The sequence below is a fragment of the Labrus bergylta genome, chromosome 6, assembly GCF_963930695.1.
Source record: "Labrus bergylta chromosome 6, fLabBer1.1, whole genome shotgun sequence".
Lineage (NCBI taxonomy): Eukaryota > Metazoa > Chordata > Actinopteri > Labriformes > Labridae > Labrus > Labrus bergylta.
In genome coordinates, this window is record NC_089200.1 from 16325166 (window position 1) to 16349520 (window position 24355).

The 24355-nt window shown below is 38.5% G+C and overlaps 1 protein-coding gene across 3 annotated transcripts; it reads right to left on the reverse strand.

Annotated features, from left to right (window-relative positions):
* Positions 1–438: 438 nt before the first annotated feature.
* LOC109995047 (guanine nucleotide-binding protein subunit beta-4) lies at positions 439–23447 on the reverse strand. 3 transcript variants are annotated; one of them, XM_065955854.1, is made up of 12 exons: positions 23255–23447; positions 18564–18644; positions 11590–11778; positions 11304–11342; positions 10964–11070; positions 10609–10623; positions 9205–9268; positions 8367–8529; positions 7398–7464; positions 6870–7071; positions 6368–6584; positions 439–4906 (listed from the first exon to the last, which is right to left on the reverse strand). In XM_065955854.1, exons 3-12 carry the CDS (start codon positions 11644–11646, stop codon positions 4800–4802), a joined length of 1038 nt encoding a protein of 345 aa, XP_065811926.1. In that variant the 5' UTR covers positions 11647–11778; positions 18564–18644; positions 23255–23447; the 3' UTR covers positions 439–4799. The 3 variants fall into 3 exon arrangements, with proteins under 3 accessions (XP_065811926.1, XP_065811925.1, XP_020504285.1); XM_065955853.1 differs by lacking the exon at positions 23255–23447 and having other exon boundaries at positions 18564–18768; XM_020648629.3 differs by lacking the exons at positions 10609–10623; positions 23255–23447 and having other exon boundaries at positions 18564–18767.
* Positions 23448–24355: the final 908 nt, after the last annotated feature.

Sequence of the window (24355 nt, forward strand, 5' to 3'; positions counted from 1 at the left end):
TGGACTAGTCTAGTTCATTGAGTGAAATCATTTGAGTAGGAAGGAAAAGCATGTCTTTAATATATATACACTGTAGGTTCTGTTTTTTAACAATCAAAACTTTTCAAATCGAAGGCTTTGGAATTCCTTATATTTTATAAAATCCTGTTTTATTTTTATCCATCTGATTTGTAGAGACGATAACACCAATCTGCACTATTTGAAATACCTCCAGTATTTGCCTGATCAAATTAAATCTGTCACTACATAACCACCAATGAGTGCATTTATTTGAAAAACTATGAGAATTTTTAGAAGGTACCTAATGACATATCGTCTGTTTATGAATGGAACATGTTTTTATAATGGACTTTAGAATACACACCTTACAAACATTTTTACTATACTGTACATGTCTACATACATTTATATATATTTTGTAAATGAAATCAGACAGGATTTGTATTCTTGGTTAGACGCCTTTTATTGGTTACAATTACTCATGGCAACATATCAGTATCACCAAGCCACTGTACAAATACAAAAAAAAAAGGTCAGGTGTGAAAAAGACTATAAAAATTATTCCATAACAAGTGATTATAATTTCACACAATAGCACTGTAAGAGATTTATCATGGCACCAAGTCCCTGGTCTTTACTGGCTTAAAAACAACAATAAATAAAATCCAAACAAGAAAAATGTCAGAACAGTGAGTTGTGGAGTCAAAGGGCAGTGCATTTATTATGTGATGGTGCTGTGGTGGTGTTCATGTGACAACTGATGCAAGTGTTTGGCTGCCGTACAACTCTGATGTTGAATGTTGATAAGGTTTAAATATTTTCTCAGTTTAAGATATTACATTGGACAGTCGTGCAAATACAGTCCTGTATAATACTGCCTGAACTTGTGCAGTGCTAACATTTTTCAGATCGGCTTTTTGAAGTCAAAAGGTAGCACTGCGGTTGACAATGGCAGCTTATATTGATCTGCAGACAAACTGGTGTCAAACATACCAATGAATCTGTGCTTGGTACTTTACACAATACTGTAAATGCATCAGCTCAAAAGATTTCCACAAGAGACGTGTAGTTGAGAATAAACTGGAGGAATCTTCTGATAAAAGAAAAAAAAAACAATGTAATTAAATGTAATCAAGCACCTTTTTGATTAATAAGTCTACAGCACTACTTGGATGAGTGAACTGCACAGGCACGTAGAAGTGATTCCAGCTGCTAATACTGCAGAATTACACAAAGAGCGAAGAAATGCTTGTCTGCTGATTATCACTGTACAAAATACACACAATCCCCCTTTTTCAGCTGTTAAGGGCTACAGTGTATTTTTTTTTTTTTGTTCATCTAAATTACAAACAGCTCTTGAATGAAAACAGTGGGTTCGATACAATGGTTCATCAGTTCCAGTGAATAAGGTTGTTTTATTCACTGGCACAAAGTTTGAGTAGATAACCCTTTCGAGTCTGTTAATGAATAATTTAGCATGGAGGCTGCTGCTAGCTTAGCTTGGAACAAGGACTGAAATAGGGACATAGCAAAGCTGGCTATACTTTATGGTTAAAGAATCAGACTGCCATCATCTCTAAAGCTCAAACATTTTCTGTCTTTTTTTTTTTAAATCTCAAAAACAACAATTTAGTTTAAATTAGCTGATACGTGCTGCACCTGTGACCAGGCAACGAGCAGAAAGAAGTTACAGCTCCCAGACAAGAACTGGTTGGGTAAGTTGCCCGCTTTACTTACAGTAGTTACCATAAACGAAATTACACTATTTTAACCTTTAGACAAATCTGTGCTGTTATCCCGTTTTTAGTGTTCATGCTAAGCTAAGCTAACAGGCTGCTGGTTGTAGCCCAGCAAACATTTTGCAGACAAACATGGGTGTTTCTGATCTACTCATACAACCATCAGGAGGCAGAATTTCCCAACATGTTGAATCATTTAACTGTCACCTTTATCTGGGGATTTGAACACCTGACGTCAGCTGACTGAAAACAAACCTTAATCAAAAAGTCCCAGTCAATTTAACACTTTAGTATACAAAAAAAAAAAATCAGATATAAAGGAGTCTACTTGTCAGAACAGAAATCATTCTCAGATAGAATTATACTTGATGGATATGGAGAAGGCTGGCACTTGAGTAAAGTGAGCAACATGTTTTTTGTCACATTGACTATTTTTTTCAGTTCACAGCTCAGGGTCTGTGCATAATATTGGCACAAATGATGAAGTAACACTTAGATTTATAGGTTATCGAAATACACACGCAAATCAGCCCCCTTCCCGTCCCTCCCCACAGACACGCCTCAACATTGATATGCAATACATATCACATCCTACACATCTCAAAGTTATTCTCAGGCTTGAAACTATAACTGTTTTTCAACATTCTCTCAATATGGATTCATTAATGCAAAGCCTGGTAAAAGCAGCTAAAAGAAGTCAATATACCAAAGAGGGGTTTCATTCATTACAATTGAACCTAAATAAATACTACAGACTGCACGGTAGTAGTAGAAAGCAGAATAGTATAAAAGTGATGTAAAACACTTGCTTTAAGACACAGTTTAAAGCTGCATGTGGTTGTTGTGGTTTTCTGTAAGCATGCTCTTTTTAGTGTTCTCTAAGATCAGAATGTGCTTCTATTGGAAAATGAAAAATAATAAGCAATCCTTATTGATCAGTGTGTAAAAAGGAGATGGAAAACATTTCTGTAGTTGATGCTTGTATTACCCTCTAGTATGAATGCTATCGTAAGGCAGAATGAAGACAATAGTGCCACATCTCACAGGAGCACACACACCCTCTTTTATCCAGCCCAAGTGGGTCAAACTTTCATATTTACAGATAGGCACCAGAGACAGTTGATGGGTAGGTCCAACTCACGTACATTATGTGTATAAGTCGTTAAAAAATTAAGCCTTATCCGAGCTAAAATAATGGAAGATGTGTGATGCGAGAATACTCAAATCAGAGATACCACTTTCCTCTATGGGTAAATAAGTCACATGTGCTCAATGGTTTACATTTGTACTACAGTTTGTGAGTGCCTTTCTAGCTCTCTACCATGCGTACATTTCTTTCTACCAAGTGTACTTTCTTCACAAGCAATATTTAACAGTTTCTAACATGTTTTTGGTGAGGAGAAAAGAATGCTCAAAGTGTTACACATTTAGAATCTTTTTTTACAGGCTTGTGGTGGCACTGGTGTGATTATGGAGTGGCTAACATGACTCAGTTCAGTGAAGACACTCAGTTCACACCTTGCTGACAACTATAAGGGATCTTTGATCCTTCATTGAGACAATAAAAAAAGATTAAAATGACATGCTGAGATCTGACAAACATCTTTTCTTTAGTCCATAGGCCGCTGTCAGAGTCCCTGCCACTTGTGTTGCTTCAGTATCTTCACATAATAACAGACAAGCTCTAACATTTTGTCCTCCTTACAGGCCTCAGCGCCATTACAGACTCACAGGTAAAAAAAAAAACAGCTTCTGCTGGGAGAGAATGTGCTCTGCCTCTTGGCGATGCACTTTGCTCCATGGTTTTCATTTGTATGGGCAACTTGAGTCTCAGCTTTAAGGAAAATTATATAACTGTTTGGACCACAGGAGGCTCGGATGTCATAATGGGAAAGCCCTGTTTTTGGATGCCAATATTTGTATATCAATCGTAGCACACAGTTGTTAACTTGCATGGAATGAACCGGCCTTCAGATATTCAGCATCAGATGATTTGAAACCACCTTCCATGTGGCAAGAGGGGAAGGCAGGGCCTCCATTAAAATTAGGTTCCTTATCTTAGCCTAAAATGTACTGGTTTCTACATTGGAACAACAGCAGAATCAAATACTTAAAAACTTAAAACACTGCTTGTTAATGTTGAAGTTCTCTTCCTCATCACTCCAACAGTGGTGTGACTGCTTCTGTCTAAACTAAAAGACAGTGGTGAGGAAAACCAGGGGTTGTGTTATTCAAAAAATTAAATAAAAACAGCTATCATTCACATGAACACAGAATTTGTAGACATATATCCAAGGAATGAGAGTTAAATTGGGCCAAATTATATTCCTGCAGATTTAATTTTCTACCGATAAAATCATCCTTGCTGGATGCGCAAGCTGAACTAAATCAGAAGTACCAGATACCTATGTTGGAAAATTTAACTAGAATTTTACCTTAAATGTTGATTCATTTCAATGTTTAAATTTTCTGGCACGAACACAGAATCAAATAAAAGCTTCGGTCTTTTGAAGAACTACTCTACATTTAAAAGAAACATAAAACCCCTAAAATAAAATAAAAACTCAAGGGTGAGAAATTAACTACAAAAATATATACATACACATTATATATGCATATATGATGCATATATACACACATAATGCTATACATATATACTGTATTTTATATACATATTACACATCAATTGTCATCTTGTTTGTTGTTTCTCATAGTAACAGACATTTTTTTGTCGCTTTCCTGAAAATTTGCACACAGGCAAAATCTTCAATTTTTCCTTCGTTTCTTTATAACTCAGGCTTTTGTTTTTAACTGGGAACTACTTAAAGGCTCTTATTTTTTGATTCTTTGTAGTAGCTGGGTGAAAAACATCCCTTGGAAAGGTAGAAAGAGTTGGTACATTCTCACAAGTGGGCTGGTCGGGGTGAGTAAGGATGATTTCGGCTGACACAGTGTGCACCCCACAGGTCCAGCCCAGCCGATGAGTTGGGATATGTGGGGTGAGTTGTGGGAAGGGAAGTTGGTGGGCAGTGATTGAATACCACAGTGAAGAGATTTGTCTTAGTTCCAAATCCGGAGGAAACTGTCCCAGGAGCCAGTGGCCACAGCCATGCCATCCTCTGTCACACCTAAGCAGCTCACTCTGTTGTCATGGCCCGCTAACACACCTGCAGGTAAAAGAAATCAAATAGAGCAAAATGTTTATTTAGTAAAAATACAGTCTCATGCCAAAGTAAATAGCCATTCAAATAGAAAAATATAAGTGACTCAGTTACTCATTATATATTCAACATGCTTTCAAGTCTTACTGATTAGGATGGATAAAGACCTTTTGGGATGATAATTTGAGGACACAAATAATGACTGCTTCTGAAGTGCAAAAAATGAAATAACCAGATCGTTGACTAGTTGCAACATTAACGTTAAACTAAGAAAATTAATGAGAGGGTAATTTTGCTTTCTTTAATTGTAACACACAATTAGAGACTAAATCTTTCATTTAAAAGCAACACTTAAACTGATTAAAGTTTTGCAAAACACCAGTATAATACAACTACCATTATGAAAGCTGTGCTTAGTAAAATATTTAATCATTCTTTTGATCAAAAGTTAAAGAAAAAAAAAGAGGGAGCCAGGGCAAATTTTACACCTACCCACTCACACCAATTACACACTGATGACAGTGCTTGCTATAGAAAGTGACCATCAGAAGAAACTAATCCCATTAATACACATTTATATGCCGCTGACGAAGCAGCGGGAGACACTTGGGGTTAAGCGTCTTGCCCAAGGACACATCGGACATGTGGCTGCAGGAGCTGGGGATCAAACAGGTTGAGAGGTGACCAACTATACCCACTGAGCCACAGCAGACCAATCTTATTCGAATGTTCAAATATTTTTGAACAAGAACATGAAAGTAGCCCATGTGTAAGAAATACAGATTTAAACTTCCATCTTCGTTCGTTGGATTAATGAAACATTTGGTGGATGATGTGCTGAAAGTGACAGTGGTGTTATCCTTCACTTAAAATAATGTAAAATCATCACTGATCCAATGGATTGAAACAACAAGGGACTGATGGTGAGCAATATGCGGTAACGGTACAATATCGCTGTATTACAGTATTACAAGGGATCACGTCTATGAACACATATTTATGCATCTTCATGTACTACAACCCCCCCTTCTCCTCAATGCAATACTCAACTCATTACTGTGCATGAGAGCAGAGAAAGATGTTTTAATACGTCACTGTGGTCAGTTCTCACTACATTGTAGCTTGGAACTAAATCTTTGTGGTTTTAAGTTACATGTCTCTCCTGCAGACACAGGGATCAATGAAATGTACTGAAACAAATGTGCATGTGACACATAAACATAATTTATTATTTTGGCATGTAAAAAATATACTTGGCCGATGTTTTTTTTGCCATCTACACACCAACTTGTCCGGTGAGTTAAAAAGTACATTTTTGGACACTGGTTTACTTCCCACCCGTACAAGGGACATGAAGGCTGTTTATAAAAGCTAAAGTATTCCCTTTAACAGAGACGCCCCATCAACTGTCATCTGAAATGTTATTAACAAGAAAAACAACAAAACAATAGGGCATTTGTCTCTTACCTGCTCGCTCGCCTTTCAGAGTGTCCCAGACGTTGCAGTTGAAGTCGTCGTAGCCAGCCAGGAGCAGACGGCCGCTCTTGGAGAAAGCGACAGAGGTGATGCCACAGATGATGTTGTCGTGGCTGTACATCATCAGCTCCTGGTCAGCACGCAGGTCAAACAGCCTGCAGGTGGCATCGTCTGAGCCTGTGCCGAAGGCGTTTCCATTGGGGAAAAACTATGTGACAAATAAAGAAATTAACCAGACGTAAGGAAGTAAAATAGGAAGTGTTTAATCATTATGTTTGTTTTTTTAGCTTATGGGGGGGGCTACATTTCTTAAAAGATTCTTGTCTTTCACAAGAGACCTAGAGAGCATTCCTTGAGCACTTTGCCATGATAAATACTTTATTTCCACCAATATACTCTAGATTACGTCAATAGAAACATGATCTAGCGATGTTAGTCTGGCTATCCTTCAAACAGTTTAAGAGACGTGTGTGAAGGAAGTTTCAGTACTCACGGTGACGGCATTGATGTCAGACACGTGGCCGGTGAAAGATTGCCTGCACATGCCATCACGGATATCCCACAGCTTGGATGTGGCGTCACAGGCTCCAGACACAAAGGTCTTGAAATCTGGGCTTAAAGACAAACTCATCACATCCCCTGTGTGGCCTGTGAAGCTGGTGGCCTGCTGGCCTGTCTCAATGTCCCACAGTGCACTAAATGAAAGAAGAGAGGTGTGAGTAAGAAAATGTCCCCCGAGTATACACCACGTGAAGTCTGTAAGTGAAGAAAATTAAGTCTCACTTCAGGCTATTAATATATAGACAATGTTTACGTTTATGTGGCCAATACAAAGTTATTGCCATTATTTAACAGATTTTGCATAAGTACCATTATTTTCAAAAGTAAAGAACTACACTTTGTGTATTAATCATAACAAAAGGTTTTCTATTAAGTGTGGCAAAGAAACAAGATCAACAAATGTTTTATGAGAGCTTGGATTTTTAAGAAGTTCAGGGAGGAGCAGAGAGTAGTTTCTCACCAGGTGGTGTCTCCGGAACTGGTCAGTATCTGGTTGTCATCAAGGAAACGACAGCAGGACAAGTAACCTGCAGAGAAAGAGAAGTTCAACAACAGTTTATAAGGAGAGCTGTGCCCTGCTTGATCAGTCAGCCTATGTAAGGCGCTTTAACTCTTTAACTGCTCACATGGTCACCTACTGCAAGCAAGAATTTTTTTGGGATGTGTACATGCATGTTTGTAATGCTGTTAGTCCTCCACATTTCATTATCATTACAGCTGCTAATGTTAATATTAGACTGCCATTATCACAGTTGGAGGACTGTTCAACACAAGTCTAGTTCTGCTCAAGGTTTCTACCTCCTGAAGTAAAGTACCTTTCCTAAATGTTGCTTAGTTGATTGATTGATTGATTGATTGATTGATTGATTGATTGTTTCAATTGATCTGGGATACCTTGTCCTGTTTATTAATCTGTGGCCCTTATGAGTAGCTTTGAAATAAGAAAGTTTAAACATTTGCAGGGGGGGTTCTTTTTTTGAGGTATTTCTTCAGGCAAGCATGTTCATACAGTACTGTAAACCTGGGGTAGGTAACACACAACTCCCCCCATCTATAATTGTACATCAGCCAAAAAGAAAACTGCAGAGGCAAATTCTGAGCATCATAAAAAGTACCCCCTCCTCTCTCTTGTTGGTGTACAAATAAACCTACTGAAATTTACTGTCAACAAAGTTCTAGCCCAGTTTTCATATAATATCTGAAGTCATGAACTGTGATATGAAAACATGTTTTGCACAGGAATACGACAAATCAATTATGCTAGAGCGCTGCCAGCATGACAGAATAAGGAAAAGAAACATGATCACCATAGTTATGTATAGAAAAATAAAGCAACATGCTCAGGGTTAATGAATCCATAAGTCCTGTCTACAAAAGATACTCATTTCATTTCTTTGTTAACATTATTTATAGTAGGCATTGTGCTTACCTGTGTGTCCGGGAAGCTCCCGGGTGACCCGCACGTTGCCCTCGCGGGTCTTCAGACTGTATATAGAGCAGATGTTGTCCAGCCCTCCGCAGGCCACATAGTTCCCAGAGGGGGCGTATGCGCACGTCATTACCCAGGAGGAGCGAAGAGGGATGGCATGCATCTGAGGGTGAGGAGAGTCAAGAGTCATTCCTTCATTAAATATAATAAGAAAGTGATGTTGATAAGTTTATAAAGATCAATTGGCTTGGAGGTCAATTAACATATTTGTGTACAAAATAACGTTGTAATTTGACAAAGTTCAGTCACCTCTCTGAAATACAGATACATAAGAGGATGTTTTTCTCAATTTGTGTGGGTTGCAAAAGATGTGGCTTAACCAACATGGTAACATAATTACATCATGACAGAAATGATGCAAAAACCAACATTTAGTGCAAGAAGCGAGCACAAGACAGACTCAGGTAGTTTTTCTTCTGACGTTAGTGTAAGCATTATCTCCATTCATTTTAGTATAGAGACCCCATAGTTATAATAAATGAATAAAACACACATAGATACAGAACCATTTCCTTTATTATCTATCTATATTTTTGAGTAATAGGGAGAAACCAGAAATTGCAGAGCAATCCAGGCATAAGAAAAAAAGACTTTTAATTGAAATTAAGTTTAGAATATTGCTATTTAACCAACCACATCGATTTCATCATTTGTAAATAAGCTCCATGCTATCTATAAAGCCACAACATGTATAGGAGTGTTAGTTAAATCTGAAAGGAGCAGCACAAAGCTGATGGCAGAACATGTCTACTCAAAGTTAATTTGAAGGTACACTCACCTTATTTGTTGTGTAGCTGTCCCAGATGATAAGCTTTCCATCTTGTGAGGCACTGACAAGTAACCTGGGAAAAACAATAATAGCATGAAATTAAATTCACAATAAAGAAAAACCCACTTTATAAAAGTTCCATGCATCTCAATCAATAAATGCAGAAAGAGACAGCCACCTCTCAAGACTGTTGTGCTACACTGTCTGAATCAGTATTAGGCCCTCAAACAAAAAGTATTCAGCATGAGCTCCCTACTCTTCTCTCCTGTTTCCATTCATCTTCACTCATCCTCCCCTTCCTGGTGGAAGTCTCCATATTCAGGGAAGCCACTTTTAATGTCTGCTTCATCTAATATTTATTACACAGTTATGTAAAAGTCTCCACTGTCGGTGGAAGCCGGAGGGATTGGGAAAGCACCAGAGAGAAGCTGAAGTGAGGCAAGAAGGGAGAGCAGAAAGAGACGACAGGAGAGAATGAAGTAAAAACTGTCTGAATAGAGGAAGAGCTACGAGGTGGGTGCGGGTGCAGATGCAGAAACAGCTGGAACCCCTTCCCCCACCCTAACTGGGTGTTTTCTTCTCACCAGGAACAGGATGTTGTTTGACGGTGCTATGCTACAATCAAGAGGAGAGCAATCATGCTCAAATGTCAGTTGCTATACAAAATAAACACTGGCCTCAAGCTGGGTCACTCAGAGGGTGCTATATACACACGTGCATGCATTCACATCAACACAAACACACACAATTTAAACTGAATAACCAGGAGAACGTAGCCTATTACAGCTTAAAGGAATACATGAATTTATATTTGTAATTTATCATTGTTAGAATGCAACACAGGTTTTAACTGAGAAAAAACATTGTTCCAGGTTTTACAAAGCTCTACAACACAAGAACTACTTTTGGCTACATCGTCCTGTTCATTTGCTGTGGATATAGATCAGTGCACTTCATGCATACTATCGGGATTATTCCATGTGGACTGATAATTCTTGGTGCTCCAAATCATAGCAAACTGTTAAAAAAGCAGTTTTTAAGTTTAATGGCAAAATTCTAAGTGTGCAACAACATTCATTGTCCATTAGGGATACACAGGAAATTCCCTTCTGATTAATTTTGAATATTCAGGAAAAAAAATACACCAAAAGATTTAGATCTTATAAACTGCTTCTTTAAGGAATTATTAAGTAAGCTGTTGTGGCACCCTGTCACAGTGCCCAGTGAACATCATTATAGTGAGGCTGCATCACAGTGGTAACACTCAGTCAGATGTACAGTAGTTGTGAAGGTAGCAGGAGTGACAGTTATGGGGGTATTAGTCATATTAGTAGAATTTTAGAAGTAGGAGGAGTAGTAGGGGTAGTAGTAGTAAGTAATAGTAGTGGTACAGATAGTAGTATAGCCCCACACCTGGGACTGCCGTCACTGTCCCCAGTGCATTGCATTAGGAGACAGATGGACAGAGAGAAAGAGAAAGAGTGACACAGACATATTTAACACAAATAAATAAGATATTAAGTATTATTACCACTGTTAGGGTTTAAGCAGTTTGGTCAGTTTTTACAGATATAATGCCAATACAATACTGATGATTATATTTAAACATCACTCAGTTTGGCTGAACGTGTGTCCATGTTTGGCTGCAACACAAAACCTACAGACTATGAGCCCTTGGTGCTAGTCTACTATAGTAAATATAAAAAAAAGGGATCATGTAGAATAATAAGGTTTGTTTCCTATCCAGTCTGTAGAGTAAGAACACTACCTGGAGTCGCTCCCCCAGTGCATTGCATAGATCTTGGCCAGGTGGCCCCTGAGAGTGCGTCGTGTCCGCATCTGTATCCGGCCCACTGAGTCCAGACCAGCTGTGATCTGCCAAAACACAGGAAGACATGTCAGCAGCCACACTCCAGGCCCAAACATAAATATCACTACAAACACACACATCAGGGACAGTTCAATCTAGCTGATGCATCAAAAACTGGGCGACATCACCTAACAAAGAACAATGATGTTATGTTTGTGAATACTGATTGTGAGATATGAATTCAGGGACACCTTATGTTTGTCCATACATCACTGATTATTGAAACATTCGATCTTACCTGTGACAAAGTAGAGTCACTGCAGGCTTTCCTGGCATCCTGCAACAAAACAAAGACCTTACTAATCATGTTTATTGACATATTTTAATCAATTATGAAACTGTCTCATAGAAATGTGTATTCATTACTCAAACATGCAGATAATTAAAAATGAGAAAAATCTTAAATAATTTATATCTTACATGATAATAATGGGATAAAATGATTTGAAGTAAGTATCTAAGCTTGTGTCTTAAAGATAAATTTCCACAAATCAACTAAACAAACGTGTAAATTTGTACTCTACCCGGATCTGATTGCGTAGTTGCTCGGCTTCCTGCCGCAACTGTTCTAGCTCACTCATTGTCCCTCTGATGTTTTCAGGCCACGTTCTGCTCCAAATACCGACTGGGCCGGGAAAACACACGCGCCTGCAAGCGCACTCACACACACCCACACACTCTCTCACGCACACACAAGCTTTACCAGCTGACACCTGCAAGACAGAGAGATAGAAATACTATGAGTTCATCAGGCAGACGGATAGTGAAGGATGGGAACTTCCATCAGACAAACACAGGTATCCTGTATGGGTTCAGACCAAAGGATGGTGCTGCAAAGGGTGGGGCTGGGTGGGGGCTCAGAGGGTGGCATAGCTCTTCAAACACCCCCAGTCTGGTTCAAAAGGCCATCTGAGCGAGGCTCTGACCTTTTTGACTCAATCAGCCTTTTGTGTTGTTGCATCGCGCTGTTTGTGCTGCCAGCCCCAAAGATTCAAAACGTTTATCTCTGTGTGTGTGTGTGTGTGTGTGTGTGTGTGTGTGTGTGTGTGTGTGTGTGTGTGTGTGTGTGTGTGTGTGTGTGTGTGTGTGTGTGTGTGTGTGTGTGTGTGTGTGTGTGTGTGTGTGTGTTCTATGTATGCTATGTACTGTAGGCAGGTCTGGATGGCTTTATTAGACAATAAATGCAGATAGGAAAGGAAAAATATTAATACACATCTATCACGGTGTGTGTGAAAGCAGTACTTCTCAAATAGTCAACAATATTTCATGTGGTGACCGAGGGGTGACCCTGACTGTTGGCAACAATGTAAGCAAAATAATGTCATATTTCACTCTGTGCGTCTACTTTTTCAACAAGCCGTGGACCGGTGGACAGTTGGCAAGTGTAGCATCTAAAACATTAGCAGCCATGGCTCTCATTCTGCTTCTCACCAAGAGAGTAAACAAATGTTTGGCACACCCACAATACATACTGGGAGTGACAGTAGAAAATGGATCTAATTAAAATGTTGTCATGCACAGAGTATCGCTATAAAAGGTGGTATTGTATCGCTTTAAACAGCTGGATTCTGTCGTACTTTTCTAGTATCAGTGCACCGTGTAACACTAATCTGTTAGTTCACGAGCATTTGTTAATACATAAATGCATGTGTTTGTGTGTGTGTATGCATATGCAGGCTGCCGCTTCTTCACCTTGGGGACCCTGAATGTGGGTCACAAAGCACTTAGACACTCCTCAGAAATGTTTGGACCGCGCCCCACAACCCCCAACCTCATTTAAAAGGCTTTTTTTACACTCTGCTGCTGAAATCTAACCCTCAGAGATTACATTTTCAGTTCCATTTTCTATAATTCAACAATTAGACCATGTACAGCCCTTCCTCTGTACAGGAAATCGCTTCAGTATGAGAGTGAGGTTGATTGGGCTTTAGCTTCATTTTTGCAGAGGCATTAAAACCAATCCGGTCAAGTTATCTACTTAAAACAAAATCAATGAATCATTTCACAAATACAAAATGATTTACTAAATCAATTATTTGCTAATCATGATGCCTAGACTTCCCGTTAAATTAGTGTAAATGGGCGGAAACTCCTCTTGTAGATACAGTGCATCAAGTACAATGCTTTCAGCTTCACAGGAGTGACATCACTTTCTCCCCCAGCTGACGCAACCCCTCTGAAGAAAGGCCCTCAACGTCAGCCCACCTGTGATGTGGTGCTGCCCTATGACTGCCATGGATCCATTATACCCTATGCCTCTGAAATCTGCCACATCACAGAGAGCCACTTAGAACTACCAAAAAAACCCCCGATATGACCTTCTACACTCGGTTAAATATTTCAGTCAATTTCTTTCAGCCTGAGGCTCGTTACGTAAAAGGCAACCGTGCACATGAAAGATGAAGTGGAAAATTACGCAGGTGTGATGGAAGAAAACGCTGGAAAAAAAAAAAAAAAAAAAAGAACGCGTAAGGAAGCTTACCTGTGAGTTTGCAATCTTAGACAAACCTGTCTTGGACCATGCATGCCTGGGCAGTGATTTGCAAAGGTGGCACATTAGATTTATTGTTTCACACATGGATTTCAGATGTTAGTCATTTAGAAACCAAAACAACTCATTTATAACTGCTGAGCCACATTAACCACAGCCACGAAAAGCAGTCCTATGGCAAATGGTCCCCACAAAAGACTAGATAAAGTTTGCCTTTTACAAATTCAAGTCAAAATCCAAAGTAAGCAGTCCCCTCTGTGTGTGTGTGTGTGTGTGTGTCTTTTCTCCATTTGTTTATGTGGAGCAATGCAGCCAGCAGAGCAAAGAGCACAGAAGAGTATCAGGGGCCACAAAGACAGGACTGTGTGCTGGAGCGGTCTATTGTTTAGTATTGGGCTGGCAGCTACAGTAGATAGTGCTGCTTGGCACCACCAGCGTTAGGTCTGTGAAGCTAGCAATAAGGCAATAGCTGTCATCCTATCATGAAGCAACCAAGCACCGATACATCAATCTAATGCGTTCACCGCATGCTCAAGCTCCCAGCATCAAACAGGAGACTACCATGTTTGAATTGAAACCAAACAGCTGCCCTCTGCATAGAACTGTGACAGATGTGGGATGTTAACACTGATACATAAACTGATTTAAGAGGTGGAACGTTCCCTGATTACGGACCTTGCAGTTGAAGTAGTTTACATGGTTGGTGTCCTGATATAACTATGTAAAGGTATCAGATGGCTGGTTTTCATTAGAAAGAAGACTTGAGGGGCGGCGATGGCCTAGTGGTTAGGTTGCGTCCTTGAGTCCTCCAAGCGGGTGATTTCCTATTTTGGACACCGTCTTGGTCAAATAAAGGCATAAATGCCTAAAAATAAATCTTACAAAAGGATTTGAATGAACATGTAGCTGACCATACATTGTAAACTAATTCTTGAGTGAGCTCAGCTGTGATGTTATGCCTCAGACAATGTTGAGAGTATTCTAAACAATGGCTAAAAATGCCCTTTTAACCTACAGTTTTCATCTAGCATATAAGAAAACATAAACTACCGATATATCTGTAGTAGGTCTATATTGGCTGATAATTTCATTATTTTTCCTGGCTGATAATTTCAGCCAACAGAAATATAAAGCTGTGTGTTAGCGACTACCAAACTAGATAAATAATCCCCTTTAATCACCACATTTGCCCAACGAAAATAATGTCTGTTCTGTGTCGGGACAGTCTCTAAATAATGCCAGATTTGCTTATACGGGACTGTGACAATTTGCTCCGATTTAATCACACATTTATCAGTTAATAAACTATTTGTACCATCGTCAATCTTAAAATGTAACAAGTAATGATTAAAAAAAATAAAAAATGCTTGCAGTTTTCCCATAAGTGAATGTCGGTGATTATTTCTCAGCCTTCCCTGGTAATCAACTGAATATCTTTTTTTGTCAAATGGTCAACAAAAAACAAATAGAAAACTAGAAAATGATGATGGGTATTTTTGATTATTGACTTCCTGAATTTTTACTGACCAAAAAAATCTGTATAATGAGTGACTGGATTTATTGATCATAAAATGTATGTTAAGTTGCAGCCATTTTAAGTCAGTCAGATTTGTTTGCAAATCTGTTTTGTTGCTTCGGGCTGCTGTTTTACAGTTTCACAATGAAATGTGAATGCAGGTGGTTCACAATGACTCTTAAAATGTTCAGCACATTGGAAACATGGCTGCTCTGTAGTGCAGTGGTGATCGCTCTCACAGCAAGAAGCTTCATGCTGCAAATCCCTGTCGGACAGGGACTTTCTGCATAGAGTTTGCACTGTGCATGCATGGGTTCCCTCAAGGTACTCCAGACATGTTTGTGAGGTTATTTGGAGATTCTATAATTGGTGTGAATTTGAGTGTTTTATGTCTCTGTATGTCCGCCCCTGAACTGACTTGCAACCAGTCCAGTGTGCACTCCACCTCTCACCCAATGGCAGCTGGGATAGGCACGATCATGTCCCTGAACAGGATAAGGGTTTAATATAATAGATGGATGGACATTGGACACATTTCACTTTCAGTGAACAACTCACAGAGTGACTCACAGAGAGATCCCATATACTTCTCTGTAGTAAAATCAGTGTCACATTGTCACTGAAGCTTGGACACAATATAGATACTGGAGACACTGTCCCTTCAGTGTGTGTCCCTGCTGACTCAGTGATACTTCATGTTCAGCAGGAAATATACACAAAGTGTCAAATGAACATAGTACCACCAGGAACAGATGTGTTGCTATTCACCATAGAATCTCATCAGATTATCAGGTACCTCTTTAACTTCAATTTGCAAATGATAGCTTCTTTTTCTGTTAGGTCACATACAGTAAAAGTCAGTCACATCTGCCTCTACCATGATCTAATAGTGGTGAACTGAGCAGCAGGTGGTGGAGGCAGTGCAGCTCTGCACCAAGAGCCACAGAGGTCCAACAACATGAAATGAACAGTAAGTTAAGGAACTAACATTATAAAGAGCCAGTTTACAAAAGTGTTCTTGAACTATAGCAAGCTGTGAACACTTTATTATCATAATCCCGAGAAGAGCTGGATGCAATATGATTATTTCCAATACAAAATTATAAGATTTTAATTTTTCGTTATGCCAACCTGTATGCACTTTTTGTACATAATGGTATATTAAGCTACATGGCTGTTTTTTTTCTCTGGATAAGGCTTATTGACAAAGGGGGGTGGGGTGTTTCTGTGTTTCAGTTTGACACAAAAAAAATCATATCAGTCACTTTTTGTCGAACAGAACAGAGTTCCTCATCAATTGCGTGTATTATTATTTTTACTTATGATAAACACCCCTGAGAAAAACAATACGATCATGTAACCCTCAGATGGTTAGGTTTAAATTCTTTAAACTGTTCTAATCTTGTTCTTAGTTGTTTTATTTGAGAGACAATTTCTAAAGCAATCAGTGCCTGCACTGGGGCCTTATTGAAAATAAGATGGAAACTCACCACGTCAGTTATGTGTGTCAAAGTGAAAACTGGATGGAGCAGAGGAGCTCCACCAGGTGTTAACTTGTTCAATTGGCATACTGATTATTGAAAACATCCTGAGAATGGAGGAAATAGCTTGTGAGATTCCAGTTACGTAAGAGGCTACGTCTCTTCCTTGTTGTCAGCTGTCATATAGATAACTAAGTCAGAGCTTTATGGTGGTGTTTTGGATGAGTCCAGAAAAAGGAAGAACTGACAGTAACACAAAACAGAATGGATAATGTGGTCACATAATACATAAATTAAACTAAAAGAACTTACTTAGAAAGGGACTTTTGGACAAGACATATTTTCACAAATGGGTCAAGTTATAAAAACTGCTGATACTATAAATGCTGTATTAACAGTTAACCAAATCTGAGCTAATTCAGTAACATAGGGTTAGGTTACTATGGTTAAAACCAGTATGATGGATATTTTTTTACAAATGAATTTGGATTTATGTCCAAGGAAAAGGCTGTGTATCATTTTTATTGCTCTTAGAACATGTCTTTGCTTCCCAGCCCTAACACTGAGAGAAGAATTGTATCCCAGAAGAAACATCCCAAAAGAACGTTTATGAATTATTTCTTTCAGGTACTGAAGAATTAATAAACCTAGACCACAGGACCATATATTATTTAACTTTTCAAGATTACGACACAAACATTTCAGTCAGCGTTGTCTTATCTGGGCTGTAACTTTCAATATTGGCTCATTTGCAAAAAAAAAATAAAAAAAATAAAAAGTTATTGGACTTATTAAGTAAACAAAGTGGCAAAAGGTAGCCAACATTTACAGAGCCCTAATTCGACAGCTCAAAATTGTTTATTTTCATTAAGCAATACTTAAAAATGTTCAATCGACAATGATATGAGACTGAGACAAGTAATAAGATTCTCACATTCGAGAGTTTTTTCAGTAATGTAGCTTAATGACTGACCTAAACGATTATGCAATAATGGTTATGCTTGCCAACTTTTTATGCCATCTTATAATTGATTAATCATTTCTGCTTTAAGTGCTGTAAGAATTAAACTACATAGTATGACTTGGTGGTGTTTGTATAGTGTAAGTATATCTAATCTATCTATCATGAGCATCATATGTATTGGAAATGAATTGCAGCCTACACCCTGTATAAGAAAGTTTCTTTACTTCAACTACATTACTTTTTTTTTTTTTTTTACCACATTTTATGTTTAAAGATATATAAATACACATATTTTAAATGCAGCACCCATCCTTCTCCTTTATCTTTGATTAAGGTGGCAAAAGGTGGCAAGACTACAACAACAGCCAAAACAACGGAAGCTGTATAAAAGTACAAACCAGACCGAATTTGCTGAGCTGCATATTGATAACATACATTTGTGAGTTTAAACTTGTAACCAAACTATACTGTAGCCTTACTATTTGTCAATGACAGCAAAGATAGAATTCATCAGCTAAATCATACGGGGAAACAGACTAATCTGTTGTAGGTGTTAGTGAAGTGATTTAAGCAGAGAAACATTCCTGTTATTACAAGCAACACCATCACCCGTCACCATACCAGATGGAGGACTGCCATGTATATTTAATAGAAAATAAAAATAAAAAGCTGTGCAGGGTGTCAGGAAAACACAAAATGAGGAAATTGCTACATGAAATTGGAACATTTGAATAAGATTTGTTTTAGTATTCGGTTATTTCCCCATGTAGTTCCGTCAAATAATAATTAGACAGCCCGTATAAGGCCGCGTTTGGAGAGCAGTGAATTTTCAGCTTAGAGAGGGAAAAAGAAAAAACACCATTGAGGTAATATAAGCTTGGGAACAGTTGTGTCAAGAACCACATTGCTCCTGTTTGACCCATTATATTTCAAACTTGCAGACATTTTGCTGTCTCAAATATTGTGAAAGGCACAATAACACCACCGCGAGTAAAGCAGGAAATAGCCTAAAAGCCATCAAAAATATCAAGACTCAACGTCCTTACCTGAAACAGGCTTTGGGGCTCTGTCCGTCTTTCCAACCCGAGTCACAGCGGTGTGATTTCAAACGAAAACCATGCTCCCAGCTGTGAGAGAAATCAAAGAGGGGGGACGTGTTAATTTTAAAGACTATTTGTTCGGTTCAAACGGGCAGAGGTGCAACACGGGTCGGATTAGACTAAAAATTTTCACCAAGCAAGCTAATCACCACACCCATGAAAGTGGGAACATGGCAACAGCCTACGCGGAGGGGTACGCGGTCATGAATATACTCATTATTTGTATTGTTAACCACTATACCGAGTCAGAAAATAGGCTACCAGTTATTTTTAAAACTCTAAACATTTAATTCAGCTTCAAAACAATCTGGTATGAGATTTTATTTGGTTTAAGAAAATGTCTGAAATGGGTTGTGTAACCTACCGCCGAAATGGTACCGTCTGCCAGCCCCCTCGACAAAAAGGAACCAAATGGGATACAGGAAACAAATAGGAGACCTATAAAACATGTAGTAGTAGTAGTAACAGTAGGCCTTGTGGACTTTATCCCATTATTTTAAAGTCACATTTCATAAGCACACAAAAAAAATATATAGATGCCGAATAAATCAGAGCCCCGAGTCTATTGGAGAGCGTCAGAACAGGCTGACAGAAAAGAAAAGTATTGTTTAAGTTTACTACTTGGGGTAGCCTACATGCGAATCCTCCAATTACCGATTGAGACTTAACATTATGAACTATAAGCGATAGTGTGGCGAATGTGATTTATTATTTATTTTTTTTCTGAATATTTTGCACTGAAAATAGTTCATAAATACACATATGTGAACAGCTACAAATCCTTCCTATGTATAGTTGTTATTCTAATGTAAGCGAATTGTCAATTAAGAAATTAAGAGATGAAAAAGCACCCTTAGACTTTATGTAGCCATATGCCAGACATTTCTTATTCACTGATCTCTTTATATGGAAGTTATTGCCACAGTGCAGCCCAAAATTGTTTATAAAAAATATTTGGATTATTTTTTTTTTTTAAATGTTCCCATTGGCCCTTAGTCTCTGAGATAGGACCTTTTCGTTATTTTCAGACATATTGTAGATTTATTATTTGAATAGACAACCCATCAATAAATGGATTGCAGACATAATATGGTTGAAATAAGGTTTGGATTTTGCCAGGAGGCAGCTGTGCCAAGTCTCACCCCGGCACACCACAGTCGGCCTGCAGTTGGCTCATTGAAAAGGATCTCTCTCCATTAGGACAGGATGAATTTTTAATGGGACCAATGAAAGGGAGCAGTGGGATAAGCTTTTCCATATCTCTGCACGAGCCACAATCAATGGAGGGAAGATGAAAGTTGCCCAGCCCTTGGTTTCCTTTCGGAGAGGCATGGGGGGAGATTAAGTCTAATTGAATTCACACACACACACACACGCACACGCACACACACACACACACACACACAGTAGTTTAGGTGTGTCAGACCACTTTCCCCCTAAACACATTATGAGGATTAGGATTAGCGTGATGGAAGAAACATATGTTGTGGTTTATAATAATTGGTGCAGTCTGATAATGGGCCAAATTACAAATGTATTAATTTACAGAAAAAAGTGAATGTAGCAATGTACAGTGAGTCAAACTCATGAGACTAGACAATTATTATTTAAATGAAGAAATAGTGTATTTATGCCTATCTGGCAGCCTATAATTACTGTTTATGTTGTGAAATCCACACATACTGGAGAAATAAATGACCCATTCAAACCTATAACCACCAATGATTATGAGGTCTGAGTGTTATTGTGTATTATATTTCCCAGTATGATAAACATACAAACAGGTTTTTGTCATAACTTGTTCATAACATAATCTTGATCTGTCCCAAATTATCTGTCTTGTCTAATTCAAATTTGCTCAACAAATGCTCAACACATGCTCAAGTGTTGATACAAATAATCCAACTGTGAAGCAACATCAATCCAAATCTATATTTTAGCAGACAATCAAATCTTTACCACAATACACTTTACATTTTTGGGACCAGAGACTACATTTTAAAATTAGGAATCACTTAATGAAGAGTCAGATCTTCTTCTTTTAGCCTAAAGAGCAAAAAGACCAAATACATTAGCAAGCTGAAAATCAGAGTCATAGTGTCAAAAAGCACATCCTAGGCCAATCAGGTCCCAATGCCCATTGCTTAGCAACCAAAGAAGAGGGAGGGAGCAGATTGACACTGTAAAAATAGCACAACAATAGCCTGGTGTCTGAAAAAAAAGAAAGACACACATGTTGCTGAGGCTATAAAAAGCCTCCTGGAACCTGGAACAGGTATCCTGTACGGTATCTCAACTTCAATGTTGATGATAATTGAGACATTTTTGCATAAACACAAATTTAGTTTAAAGTAAAGTTACAGCAGGTAAAATTGATAAGAAAATCTATGTGAGTGTGGTTTAAGGGCAAAGAAGAAATTGGAGCTGACTTCACAATAACATCAGTCACCATCATTTATATCATCACCAATCATTTGCAGACTTAATTCTATTGTTTACTATCTTGTGTTTTGCAAATATAGAATGACAACACATTTGCTTTTTGTGCAGCAGAAGAATTGAGAGAAAAAATAGGCCAACATTTGCTCTGTCATGTCCAATTCAGTTCACAAGACTGCTAAAAATTGAGCCTGATATGTAGGTGATCATATCAAGTGGAGATAATGGGACATCAATCTGGAGCAGCTCCTCGATGCCTATTTTTATCTACACGGTCCAATTTATTTTCTGCCCACATGTGGCGACGCACCCTGACGACCTCCATGTAATACTTCCACTATATCAAAGGCAATTAAAAGGTGTAGCAACAGAAGAACCTTAAAAGGCTTTATCAGGGCCGTCTTATCCACCATGCATCTCCCTGGGAGGCTGGCTGTTGCCAGGGTAACCCTCACAAATGGCAACTGACGTCAAGAAGGTATGAGAAATACCAGGGAGAGCCAGAGCTGCTATGCATAATGGATTATTGAAAAAAGGGCCCTCTTGAAGAGCGCAAAGTGACTTAAAATATGCATGCTTTGCTAGGCTCTTCTTCCTCTCTCTCTTCCTCTCTGTGTGTAGAGGAAAATAGATGTTGACTGGGTCAGAGTTTTACTTGCTGACCAGCACAGCTTGGTCCAATTCAAAAGATACTCACTGCTGAAGAACTATCTCTGCAATGACACATTATGGTCTTTACCCTAGATGGAAATTTGATGTCATGTGTCAACACTTTAGTCCTAAAGACTGCCGATTGTGTGCTGCTGTGTTGACATATCCTACTATGAATAAACATTCTCTGCTTTGATTAAATCAGAATTTAGTGCCATCTGCACTGCTTTTTAATAAGAGACTAACACATCAGCTTTTGCCTCTTAGTAGGTCCGTTGTTGGTCATGTGTAACTACCAGCTGTGTACTTCGTCCCTGTGTCCATTCTTGTCTAATCTCAGTGCTGTCTTTGGCCCAGGAGTGACTGTCAAAGCGGCAGCTTCATGAAGAGCCCTCCTCATCATTTCTGTGATAATGCCTCTCATGCTGTTTTGGAGATAATCAGGAGACCGACAGCACAGAAGCAAGTACATGTGATAGAGAACTGACACAGGTGTCCATGAGTGACAACATTAGTGTCATAATATCCAGGCAACACTTTCCAAATACATTTTCTGTCACATTATGTCTTCAAATCATGCGATTTGAAGACTCAAGGAAGGATTAACGAAGGCTAATGGATAGTATAAGAGTGTTAAGGTCCATGTACGTAAAATGGTCTTAAATTAGTACTAAAACATAAAACAAACATCAAAACCTTACATGTTTTTTATGATTAAGAATGTGGTTGAAATTGAAAGTGCTCAATTGCAACATTATTAATGGTACAGATTTCAAACGTCTGCATTATAATTGTTCTGTATTAAGCAGCTTTTATTTGTGTAAAATGTGCATGAAGGAGTCGATGCTCAGCAGCATGAGTGGGCCCAAAGCAGAGGAGGAAATGTGCCGAGAGAAGAAGTGAGAGTGTTTCAGTGCAGGGGAATCCCAGACACTTCTGTAAATCAGGAGTGCAACAGAGCAACACAAAGCTTCAAGTAACACGCTGAGTTTCCTGAGAAGTGAATCACACAAGTCACATATAGGAGAAGAACCATTAAAGGAAGTGAGGAACAACCCTGATGTGCTAATGTCAACCTTTTTTCTAATGGCTGCCATTCCAGCTGCAACACTATGATACGAAAGCATCATTGATTTATAACGATGAGCCCATATTACTTTGACTTTACATTTTAGTGCACCACAGGTTCAGAACAAGAGATAAGACCATACCACAGTATTACCCCTAGTTGAAAGCCAATACAATCAGCAGTGCAGAGGCTACAGATGAGTTAGACAAGCTCCCAACCAAAAAATCAGTTTCCTCTGGTACTTCTGAAGAAGTGGTTTAGTTTAGTTTTTGCAACCCATCTTTGCTTCAATTAAGACAATTATTAGTGCAGATTTCAGACCTTCTCTTTATACTGATTATTCATTTACTTATTAGTTATTTCTGTTCATGAATTTATTTACCCTGTGGCAGTGTCACTGATAAATGAATCCAGAAGACACACACACACACACACCAAAAATCCTTCAGTCAGAAAGAAGTATTAAAAGCTTTTCTACCTTTTTCCAGTGAAGATGAGAAGTTGACAAAGTGGGTGTATTCTGTATACGTCCTAAACGGCTTGGATTGAGAGCTGTACAGAGCGCTGTTGTTTCTGTTCTTCCTCTCAGATGGGAGTGTGTGTGTGTGTGTGTGTGTGTGTTTGTGTGTGTGTGTGTGTGTGTGTGTGGATGCTGCTGGGAGAAGGAGCAGTGAGTGTGGAGAGATAGAGACAGAGCTGGAGTATAGAGAGCAGCTGAGTGGGAAGGTGAAGATATGGGGGGCATGGAGAATAGGAGATAGAGTAGAGTTCTTTTAAAGGGACAGAGTTTATTTCTCTAATACCATAATGAAAATAATTTCAGGATAGAAGGCTCTTTTCTTTTAGGCAAAGCTGTTTTAATACTGGGATTTTTTTTATGTTTTGTTCATATTTGAATCTATGTTAATGCTGTGTGATGCTAATATTTTGGTACTGTAGTTTTGTAGAAATCTGGCACAAAATCCCCTTTTTAAGTTATCTTCCATGTGAGGCAATTAATTATGTCGCTTAAGTTGTTGTTAAAAACATCTTCAGAACAAAGATCATTAAGAGTAGGATTAGTCAAGATTTATTTGGTTTAATAAGGCTGTTTAACTTAGAGTCCCGGCATGTACAGGGTAACATTAAGGAATATAAATCAATTGCTGATTGCTGACCATATTGCTGTGTCAGTTTTAGGTTCCTGGTTTACTGTGTGCTGAGTCACAATCACTCATTCATGGCTTAACAGGAAAGTTCAATGGTTCACAGCCATTTTTTAAGTGATAAATGTCCTACCATGACTTCAAAAAGTGCTCATGACTGTTTCTGACTCTTTAATGTATGCCTGCCTTCCAGATAGTCAATTTTTTCTCTAACTGTCCAATGGATACCTCATAAGCAATATTTGTTTGCTGTTGTCTATACATTATCTCAAATGACTAGTTATGCAGGATACATACACACCCGACACTTAATATGAGGGAAACACTTTATACCTGTATGAGGCTCTTTGTGGTTACCTTTAGAGCTAATTTAACTAGTTTTACTCTCTAAAAGACAGTTACAATGTGCATTGAAGGTCACATATTTTCCTTCT

Coding starts and splice junctions, on each gene's coding strand:
- LOC109995047 (XM_065955854.1), bottom strand. CDS start 11,646: ATGAGTGAGCTAGAACAGTTGCGGCAGGAAGCCGAGCAACTACGCAAT. Junction 8,530..9,204: donor ACAGCTACACAACAAATAAG/GTGAGTGTACCT, acceptor CCTCACCCTCAG/ATGCATGCCATCCCTCTTCG. Junction 4,907..6,367: donor TCTGAAAGGCGAGCGAGCAG/GTAAGAGACAAA, acceptor TTTTACCTGCAG/GTGTGTTAGCGGGCCATGAC.